We start from the raw sequence: 11,356 nt of genomic DNA on the forward strand, positions 1-11,356 counted from the left end.
AAAAGCTGAATAGTTAAGCAGAGGTAGGATAACAGAAGACATTCATGCTCAACAACTCATCTTCTGAAAGACACTGATAAGCGGAGCTTTGTGTAGGGCTTTATAATCAGACATTTTGCCTAAATGACTACACTAGGTTAGGCATTGCTTTTCCAAAAAGGGGGAAAGCAAAAACATTACGATAAAAAGAAATTCTTCACCTCATCTGCAAGATCCATTTGAGTAAATACTCATTGTGGGTTTTTTTTTTTTTTCCTGAAATGTGGGAGGAAGATACTCTTTCAAAATGCTTCACTACTAAATACTTATTCGCTCAAACAGACAAGTGTATTTTCTGAGATTCTAAAAAGACTGGCCTGATATATGCTGCTGTGGATACAGGGGCCTATATCCTTGAACAAGTTGATCAAATTGGAATAACTGAATGAACTGAGGCTTAAAACTTCAAGTAAAATAGTAGTAAATATCAGTAAATTTATCTAGTTTTCAACAGCACTATTTTGAGTACAAAAACACTCTGTCATATGCATTGTGTAACTATATTTTTATAGTTTTTTAAAATAGTTTCCAATAGCTTTCATAGTTCCAGATAGAGCCTCTACAGTTTTAATTAAAGTTTTTGTAGAATTCCTGTCTAGTCACTATATATTGAGCTTCTGTTGCCATATGTTTTTAGGTAAGAAAGCCATGTATTTAAATTGTGGTAGCCTAAAATTCATTTTTCAGGGTTCTACAGGTAGAATAGGAAACCAACTGCAGACCAAACTCATGAGACTTTCAAACTGCTTTTTTTGCAATGAAAATCGGATAAGCTATTATTAGCACCAGAATCCTGATTCCCAAGTACAGGGACGGAATATCTATTTGTCCATGTAACACAAATTCATTGAGCAGTTAGTAAGTGCCAGATAACAGGCTAAGTTCAGAGATGAAAATAGAGCTTCTGTCCAATGAATATGCAAATGTATAAAACGAGCTTAGAAGAGCATTCATCCGCACACCTTTCTGCTGCCAGTTCTTGATAAAAGGTTCCTATCATATAGTAAATGCTCAATAACTATGTAATGAATTGCTAGAAAGGTGGACTAAAGCCAGGTGATGGTGGGATATTGATTTGGGAGGGACCACTAAAATCATTACACAAACTCTCTTCTGAAAAACTATACAACAGGGTTAAGCGGCTTGTGAAGGTCACCAAGTGAGTTACAGGCACCGATAAGACTAGAATCTATGACTCTGGCCTCTTCCCCAGCATCATTCTGACTATAAAGGATAACTGCCCAGGCCCAGGCATTGAAGATTAGGGAGGAATCCTGCCCAGTTAGGGAGGTTCCAGGCTTTGTCTCTACTCACCATCTCCTAAACAGAATTCAAACCTACCTGCTTAACCTGTCTACCTCCTTCATGTTTCCACTGCCTAGCCAGTTTGATTTAGAAGTATTTGAGAAGACAGAGAGGAATGTAGAATTGGGAAAGAGGGAATTAGAGCAGTCAGTGCTTCCTGGTAGAGTAAAATCATTTGCCAAGCCTCTCCTCTCAACTCTAATGGAAATACACACTCATAGGAGACGCAGTGGAACAGAGAGATTTGTTCTATAGAATTATTTGTTATAAGCAGATCAAAGGACTCTTCATACGTCCAGTTCTGGGTTGTAAAAATAATATTAGAGCAGATTCCTCACTGCACTGGTGCTTATTAAGATGGTACTCTACCTAATGGACAGCCAAGAATTATAGAGGCTCTGACTGGAGTTGTGACACTTGACTTTGCAGAAGGTAAGAGAGGCACTGCCAGGACTCTCTACAGCCCCGATTCTCTCTTTTGTTTTTCAATTGAAGTATATTTGATTTACAGTGTTCTGTTAGTTTCAGATGTACAGCCGAGTGATTCGGTTATACATATATATCTTCTTTTTCAGATTCTTTTCCATGATAGGTTATTACAAGATACTGAATATCCCTGTGCTACATAGTAGATTCTTGTTCTTTATTTTATATATAGTAGTGTATATATGTTAATCCAAACTCCTAATTTATCCTTACCCCTCCTCTCCCCTTTGGTAACCATAAGTTTGTTTCCTATGTATCTGAGTCTATTTCTGTTTTGTAAATAAGTTCATTTTTATGATTTTTTTTAAGATTCCACATATAAGTGGTATCATGTATTTGTCTCTGTCTAACTTACTTCACTTAATGATAATCTCTAAGTCCATCCATGTTGCTGCAAATGTCTACAGCCCTAACTTCTGAACCCCATTTCTCTTAGGTCTCTTGTCCTCTTTCCCAGATTTAATTCTTGCGCCTTTGTTGGTAGTGCCATAAATACTAACCAGTGCTAAGACTTCACCAAGCCCAGCTGGGCAACAGAAGTGACACTCTCACATCAGCCAACTCTTCTATGTGTAGATGGCCTATTTTCTCACGTATTTGAATGACTAAGAGATGGTAGAAAGGCATGGGTCAATTTAGATACTCTACTGAAGAAAATTACGAACTACCTCAAAGGCATCAGTGACAAACACATTGACTGAGTTCTGCTTAAGAAATCCATTCGCTGCTTTAAATAAGGATATAGATACATGGAATGAAGTACCGTTTACCCTTGAACAAGACAGGAGATTAGGGATACTGACCCCTGCACTGTTAAAAATCCACATATAATTTAACAGTCAGCCTTCATATCTGTGGTTTCGCATCCGTATATTCAAACCACAGATCATTTAATACTGTAGTATGTATTTATTGAAAAAAGATCCACATATAAGTATGTTCAAACCTGTGTTGTTCAAGAGTCAACTGTAATTCCTGAGAATCCTTCTAGACCAAAGGTCAGCAAATTACAACCCACAGGCAGACCTATCCATTGCCAGTTTTTATAAATAACAATATTTACAAAATAATAAAGAAAAATAAATAATAAATATAATTATAACTAATATAAAAATAAAAATAATACAGTAAAAAGTAAATAATAGTATGTACTAGATTTTTAAAAGATCCAACTATGCTATAAGAGATACACTTTAGATTCAAAGATGCAAAGAAGTTAAAAAAAATGATTTCAACAAATAGTGCTGGAAAAACTGGATATCCTCAGGCAAAAGAATGAGGTTGGACCCTTACATAAAACCATATACCAAAAATTAACTTAAAATGGATCAAAGACCTAAATATAAGACCTAAAACAACGAAACTCTTAGAAGAAAACACAGGGCAAGGGTTACGCAGCACTGGATTTGTGACAAAAAACACTATTAATAGAGTAAAAAAGGCAACCCACAAAATGGGAGGAAATATTTGCAAATCATGTATCTGATAAGGGATTAATATCCAGAATGTATGGAGAACCCCTAAAACACAACAACCAAAAAACCCAAACAACCTGATTCAAAAAATGGGCAAACAATTCAGACATTTCTCCAAAGATACACAAATGGCCTATTGCACATGAAAAAATGCTCAATGTCATAATCTTTAAGGAAATGAAAATCAAAACTACAACAACAACAAAAAAACTACAATGAGATATCTATCACCTTGAACCCCTTAGGATGGCCACTATAAAAACAATTTTTTTTTAAACAGAAAAGTACAAGCATTGGAGAGGATATGGAGAAAACTGGAATACTTGTTCACTGTTGGTAGAAATGTAAAATGGTATAGCCACTGTGGAATATAGCATGGCAGTTCGTCAAAAACTTAAAAATAGAATGACTATATGATCCAGGAATTCCACTTTTAAGTATAAACCCAAAAGAACTGAAAGCAGGATCTTGAAGAGATATTTCTGTGTCCCTGTTCAAAGCAGCATTATTCACAATAGCTAAAACATGGAAGCAACCTGAGTGCCCACAGAGGGACAAATGGGTAAGCAAAATGTGGAATACACATGCAGTGGAATAGTATTCACCCTTAAAAAGGAAGGAAATTCTGCATTATGCCATAAGATGGATGAACTTTGAGGACATCATTAAGAGAAATAAGCCAGTCACAAAAGGACAAATACTATATGCTTCTACTTATATGAGGTACTCAGAGTAGTCAAATCTGAGACAGAAAGTAGAATGGCGGTTGCTAGGGGCTGGAGGGAAGGAGGCAATGGGGAGTTATTTTTGATGGGTACAGTTTCAGTTTTACAAGATGAAAAGAATTATGGAGATTGATGGTGGTGATGGTTGCCAAACATTATGAATATATTTTATACCACTGATCTATATATGTAAAAATGATTAAGATGGTAAATTTTATGTTATATTTACTTTACTACTATAAAAAAAAAGAAAAAAAAAAGAATGGGAAAAGACATACCACAGGTAACCAAAAGAGAGCTGGAGCAGCTATACCCAACAACAGACAGAATATACTTTAAAACAGAGGTGTTAATAGAGAAAGAGAGGCACCTTTTATAATGATAAAAAGGTCAACTCATCAGGAAGATATGACAATTATAAATATAGATGCATGCACCCAACAACAGAGTTCAAAAATACATGAAGCAAAAATTGACTGAACTTAAGGGGAAAATAGACAATTCAAAAATAATAGTTGGAGATTTCAATAGCCCCATTCTCAATAACAGACAAACTAGACAGAAAGTCAGCAAGGATGTAGAAGACAACACTATTAATCAGCTTGACCTGTCATCTACAAAACTCCATTCAACAAGAGGAGATATGTATTCTTCCCAAGTGCACATGGATTATTCTCCAGGATAAACCACATGTGAGATCTTAAGTCTCAATAAACTTTTGAAAATTAAAATTACATAAAATTCTCTAACCATAATGGAATTAAGCTATAAATCAACAGAATGAAATCTGGGAAATTTTAAAATGTGTAGAAATTCATGGGGGGAGGGTACAGTGCAGTGGTAGAGCACGCACAAGGTCCTGGGTTCAATCCCCACTACTTCCGTTAAATAAATAAATAAATAAATAAATAAACAAACCTAAATTTTTTTAATGTAGAAATTAAATAACATGCTTCTAAATAACCAATGAAGAAGAAATAACAAGGGAAATTAGAAAACAGTTTGATCTGAGGGAAAATGAAAACACAGCTAAAATGGATGTGCTACAGCTAAAGCAGTGTTTAGATGGAAATTTATAGCTAACAATGCATCTATAACAAAGGAAGATCACATATCAATAACCTAAGCTTCTACCTTGAAAAACCAGAAGAACTATACCCAAAGCAAGCACAAAGAAATAATAAATAAAAAGTCGAGCAGAAATCAATAAAACAGAAAACAGAAAAGAGAAAAATCAATGAAAACCAAAAGCTGATTCTTTGAAAGATTATCAAAACTTTAGCTAGAGTGACTGGGAAAGAGAAGAAATACAAATTATAAATATTAGGAATGAAAGAGGGTTATCACAATAAACCTGACAGGAATCAAAGCATTATAAGGAAATACCATAAACAACTTCATGCCAACAAATTAGACCACTAGATGAAAGAGACAAATTCCTAGAAGGATACAGATTCCCAAACTGACTCAAAAAGAAATAGGAAATCTGAATAGACCTATAACAAGAAGCTGAATTAACAATGAAAAATCTTTCCACCAAAGTCTAGGATCATATGGCTTCAGGGGCAAATTCTACCAAACATTTAAAGCAGTTTCTCAACCTCAGCATCACTGACGTTTTGAACCAGACAACTCTTTGTTGTGAGGTTGTCCTGTGCATTTTAGGATGTTCAGCAGCATTCCTGGCCTCTACCTGCTAGATGCCTACCAGTAGTGGCAACCAAAAATTTCTCCAGACACTGCCAAATGTCTCATGAGAGGCAAAAACTGCTCCTTGTTGAGAACTACGGATTTAATTAAATAATACCAATCCTCTACAGACTCTTCCAGAAAATAGAGAAGGGCATACTTCCCAACTCATCTATGAAGCTACTAGCATTACCCTCATACCAAAGCTGGACAAAGGCATCATAAGAAAACTATAGACCTATCTCTCTCATGCCTACAGATTCAAAAATCCTCAGCAAATTATTAGCAAACTAAATAAACAAACATATAAGGGGGCAGAGGGTATAGCTGAAGCAGTAGAGTGCATACTTAACATGCAGGAGATCCTGGGTTTAATCCCCAGGACCTCCTCTAAAAAAATAAACCTAATTACCTCTCCTGCCCCCCAAAATTTTTTTTAAAAAGAAACATAAAAGGATGGTTTTACATCAAGAATGCAAGATTGGTTTAACATCTGAAAATCAATTAATATTATTATGTACCATATTAGAAATAAAAAGCAAAAACCATATGATTCAATAGATGAAGAAAAAGCATTTAACAAAAATCCAACATCTATTTCTGATTTAAAACAAAAACAAACAAACAAACAAAACTCCTAGCAAACAAGGAATAGAAGGAAACTCAATTTGACAAATGACATATACAAAAAAATTTACTTAGTGATAAGTCTGGAAATTCTTTCTCCCTGAGATCAGAAACAAGGCAAAATGTCCACTTTTGCCATTTTCAGAATTCAACATTGTACCTGAGGTTCTTCCCATGAAATAAGTAAGAAAAAGAAATTAAAAGTATACATACTGTAAAGGAAGAATAAAACTATGTTACTTGCTGAAGACATAATTTATATATGTAGAAAATCCTAAAGAACCTACAAAAAAAACCTACTAGAATAAGCAAAACGTAGTAAAGATGCAAAACACAAAATCAAAATACAGAAATCAACCATATTTCTATACATGAGCAATAAAAATTCCAAAAAATGAAACTAAGAAAGCAATTCTATTCTTAATAGTATAAAGAATAAAATATTTAGGAATAAATTTATCAAAAGAAGTGCAAGAGCTATACACTGAAAACTACAAACACACTGATGAGAGAAAGAGGACAGCCCTAAAAAGAATGGAGAGTCATACCATGTTTTGGACTAGAAGACAGTATTGTTAAGATGGCAAGCTGTCCTCAAATTGACCTACAGATTCAATGGAATCCCTGTCAAAATCCCAGCACACTTTTTTTGTAGATTTTGACAAGCTGATTCTAAAATTTATTTGGAAATACAAAGAACCTGAATAGCCAACTTAATTTTTAAAAAGAAAAGCCAGGTTGGTTCTCACACTACCCAATTTGAAAACTTACTGTAAACTTCAGTAATCACATCACTGTGGCACTGACATAAGGAAGATGATATGGATCAATGAAACAGAAAAGAGAAACCAGAAAGAAACTCATACAATTATCATCTGATTTTCAGCAAAGGTAATTCAAGAAGCAAAAGACAGTGTTTCTAACAAATGGTCCTGAAACAATTCCATTTTGGAAAAGTTTCATAGTTTCTTAAATAGTTAAACACAAACTTACCATACTACCTAGTAATTCCACACCCAAGTATTTACCCAGAAGAAAATGAAACATGTGTTCACACAAAAACTTGTATGGACAAGTTTTACTTATCATTTTATTCATAATAGCTAAAAACTGGAAACAATCTAAATGTCCATCAACTGGGAATGGAGAAACAATAAAAGTTCCTCAACAATAAAAAGGAATGAACTACTAGTGCATGCACTTACATGGATGAGCCTCAAAAGTATAAGAGAAGCCAAACACATGAGTACATATTGTATTTCAATCATTTGTAATTTCTAGAGAAGACAAAACAATAGTGACAGAAAGCAGATCAGTTGTTGTCTGGGGTGGGAAGTTGGAGTAGAGGCTGACTAGAGTGAGGCAGAAGGAACTTCCCAGGGGGATGGAAAAATTCTAAAACTGGATTGTGAGGATAGATGCACAACTTTATAAATTTACTAAAATTTACTGACTTGCACGCTTAGATTGGGTGAATTTCATGGTATGTAAATTATAGCTGCAATCTTTTAATGTTTTTAAAACTAAGGAAATGAATTTTCATTAAATTCATCAGATATTGAAACTCTGCCATGTACAATAGAAAACAAATGTGTGACTCCCTAATCCCAACATACTCGTTATCCAGGTTTAGCTAAGTGACTTGGGAGTAGTGAAGTCATGGGGCTATGGGAGCAGAGACAGAAATGAGAAGACAGAGCCTCTGGTTGTAGTCAGTTGGCCTTATCCTGAGATCTTTAAGAGTAATAGGATGAGATCTTCAAGTTCAATCAGCTGGCTCTCAGGTAGTCAGGCAACAGAAGTTTAAGTGCTGTGGTGAGAGCCCAGGAAAATAGCTTTTCCAGCTGAATTCTAGAGGTCTCAGATCTCACCAAATGAGGGACAGCCTCAGACAAGTAAATCAATGACTACAACACAATGCCACAGACCAAAAGTTTTATTCGATGTGATGCTTGCTGGCTTGCTTCCAAGGGAGTATATCCAAGTCAGTCCTGGTTGTTAGATCAGGTATTTTCAATTCCACTAATTGTACTGGCTGGACACAACCCAAATTAATAGGAAGATTCACCACTGACCTGTTAGTAAGTACATGAAGAAAAGCTAAAGAAACTCTTAAGAAAATTGGGTTGGACAATAAAACCAACTGAAGAAGACTACAACTCTTTCTAAACCATTAAGCCGCTATGAGGTAATAGCCATTGAGTTCTTACTAAATGTTAGATACTATAAGCACATTTAGATATATGTGCTTATTTAATTCTCAAACCTATCCTGAGCTCGGGATATTTTCTGTCCTTTTTCGATGCATGAGGAAACTAAGGGACAGAGAAGTGACGTGACTTATGCAAGGACACAGCTAAATGAATGGCCAGGCTGAGATTTCAACCCATGAGTTAACCTGGAGAAACTACCATAACCACTCAGTAACATTGTCCCACCTCTCCTTATGTATTTGCCCACTAGAATTATGTCCCTCTTCTGCTCAAAACTCTCCCAGATTTCCTCTTCTACTCAGGGTCAGAACCCAAGTTCTTATAGTGGCCTAAAGGCCCTATGCACTCTGGCTTCCCATTACCTCTCTCAAACATAATCTACACTGACCACCTATATTCCAGCCACTTTGTTGTTCCTGGATTACCCAAGACCTCCACCTACTTCAGAACGTTTGTGCCTGCTGTTCCCACTGCCTGTAATATTCCTCCCCAAGACAGTGAAGGTTTGCACCCTCATTCCCTTCAGAGCTCTGTGCAATTGTCACCTCTCAGATAGGCCTTCCCTGCCTACCCTTCCTAAAATAGTACTCCCCACCCTTTTTAATATTTTTAAATTATAATCACCTGGCAACGTTTATTACCTATTTCCACCATCTAGATAGAAGCTCTATGAAAGAGGGACATCTAGGAGTCTGGCTTTGCACCAGTAGTGCCTAAGACTACACCTGGCACAAAGCAGATAATACTTGTTGAATTTAAAAATCTGCCACATATACATTGATTCACAGCCCAGTCATATAATTTTAGACAGTTCATCACGCCGTACCAATTAAATTCAAGCCAAAAGAAAAAAATGGATCTACCAAAGCAGTTTTTTAGAACCTTATTTCTATTATTTAAAATTTGATCTTCCTTAATGTGTATGTTCTGTTTTGATGCCTCCTTTAAAAGGTAAATTTCCTTTGGATGACTAATGATTTCTATAAATTTTACCACCCCAAATATTGTTAGAAGTGTAAGTTCTTAATTAGTTATTGGAAGTGGTGATTGTGGCTTGAAGGGGAAAATAACCCTGTCCCTCAAGGGAAAATGAAATTCTTAAATGCACTGAGTTGACTTAAAACTGTAACATAAATAAATAATACATATCAAACTTTAAACTTAAGTGTTCAATTTACATAAGAATCTAATTTCCTAGGTTCAGCTAGATGATAAATTTCTGACTCTTAGTGCCTTAATGCCTCAGTGTTTGCCTGTTTGAAAAAAAAAAGAGTAATAAAACAGGTTTTAAAAAATGTGTCACTTTATTAGGGTCACTTTGGAACACACATATTTTCTTCTCTTTTGGTTAACAAAGCAGTAAGTCACAGGACACCGTTAGCGCTTTCTAAATAAACTCAATGCTCCCTAGGAGGAAAAGGAATATGAACGACCTCCTTTTGAAACTGTAGATTTCCAGGGGGCTGGATTAAAAACAAATCTGGAGCGATGGGTAAAGTTCAACTCTCCAAGAGCTGTTGCAGTAGATCATCCGGAAGCAAATACAGCCGGCACTAGGGGAGTGATCGAAAATAGGCCTCCTCGGCCCTACTCACATCAAGTATCTCCACGCCACTAACTTTCCATTTTAGCTAAGCACAAATCACATCCCCGCTTTCAGCAGGCAAGTCGGAGGGAGTCTGACATCCCTCCCTACACACACACACAAACCCTTCGCTCCAGCGCTGTAAAACGCAGTCCACGGAAGCCAGGGAAGACCGAAACCCGGGAGCTGGTGGAACTTCCAAGTTCTCTCCGCTTTCTGAGGCTGGAGCAAAGAGAAAAGCCATAGGGACAAAGCAGAGAGGAAGGGGGCACCAGCCCCTTACCTTGATGGCTTTCTCCATGTCGCTCCCCTCCGACATGCTCCGCGGGGCTCCTACGACCCGGAGCAGCGGAGGATGCGCAGCTGCCTGAACCCACCGCAGCCGAGGGAACAAGGGGCTCAGCGCTTGGGACCCTGGGCCTCGGGGAGACGGCCAGCAGCCGCCCCCAGGGACCGGCAGGGACAAGGGCCCCGGCGCTGGCTCGGCTTCGGCGGGCGGCTCTAGGCTGGCGGCGGCGGCGGCAGAGGCCCCCAGAAACAAGCCTTTGTGTTGGGCCCCGCGCGGCTGCCTCCCGGCCTCATCCCCGGCCCGGGAGGCAGGATCCCGGGGCAGGGCGAGGCGGGGGGAGCCCCGATCCGGGGCGCTGTGCTGGGGCCTCGCGGGGCCGCTGTTTAGGCCCGGGCTCGCCAGGTCCTGGGAAGGAGCCTGCGCCTCCGCCTCCGCCGCCGGCACCGCCGCGAAGCCGAGGCCGAGCCCACTGCCGCCGCTGCTGCTCCCGCAGCCGCTTCAGCGCCACACATCGCCGGGACACCCGCGCCGGGCCGCCCCGCCGGCTGCCCGCCCGCCGGCGCTGTGCCCCGCCTGAGCTTCGGGCCGCCCCTCCTGCCGCCCGACGCTGTGCCCCCACGGCTCCACGCGCCCCTCGCCGTGGTCCGCTGGGGTTTCTGAGCTGCCCCCGAACCACGCGGTTGATTTGCAGGCATCCGCCAAGGCCTCCCCAAGGTAGCGCCACACCCAGGACAGGGCCCCGGGCCCTCCGCAGCGCTGGCGCCGTGCTGATGACGTAGAGGGTCAGGCGCCCGACGGGGCGGGGCTATTGGACCTCAACCCCGGACTCGAGTGACTACGGGAGCGTTCACACCTCCTCTTTTCTTCCCGCGCCGCGGACAGGATTTAGGGCGCCAGAAACACCCTGCAGAGGGAGCCAGGGA

At 39.2% G+C, this 11,356-nt stretch overlaps 1 protein-coding gene across 2 annotated transcripts in view; it reads right to left on the reverse strand.

The window, feature by feature from the left end:
• The window catches only part of MAPKAPK5 (MAPK activated protein kinase 5), a 34,769-nt gene extending 23,604 nt beyond the window's left edge, over window positions 1–11,165 (reverse strand). The window contains exon 1 of one of the 2 annotated variants that reach the window (XM_031670060.2): window positions 10,428–11,165. In XM_031670060.2, coding sequence (XP_031525920.1) covers window positions 10,428–10,463 — 36 coding nt within the window. In that variant the 5' untranslated portion in view covers window positions 10,464–11,165. The remainder of the gene's footprint in view (window positions 1–10,427) is intronic. The other variant, XM_006204834.3, reaches the window with a different exon arrangement.
• Window positions 11,166–11,356: the final 191 nt, after the last annotated feature.

Source organism: Vicugna pacos, chromosome 32 (genome assembly GCF_048564905.1).
Source record: "Vicugna pacos chromosome 32, VicPac4, whole genome shotgun sequence".
Classification (NCBI taxonomy): Eukaryota; Metazoa; Chordata; class Mammalia; order Artiodactyla; family Camelidae; genus Vicugna; species Vicugna pacos.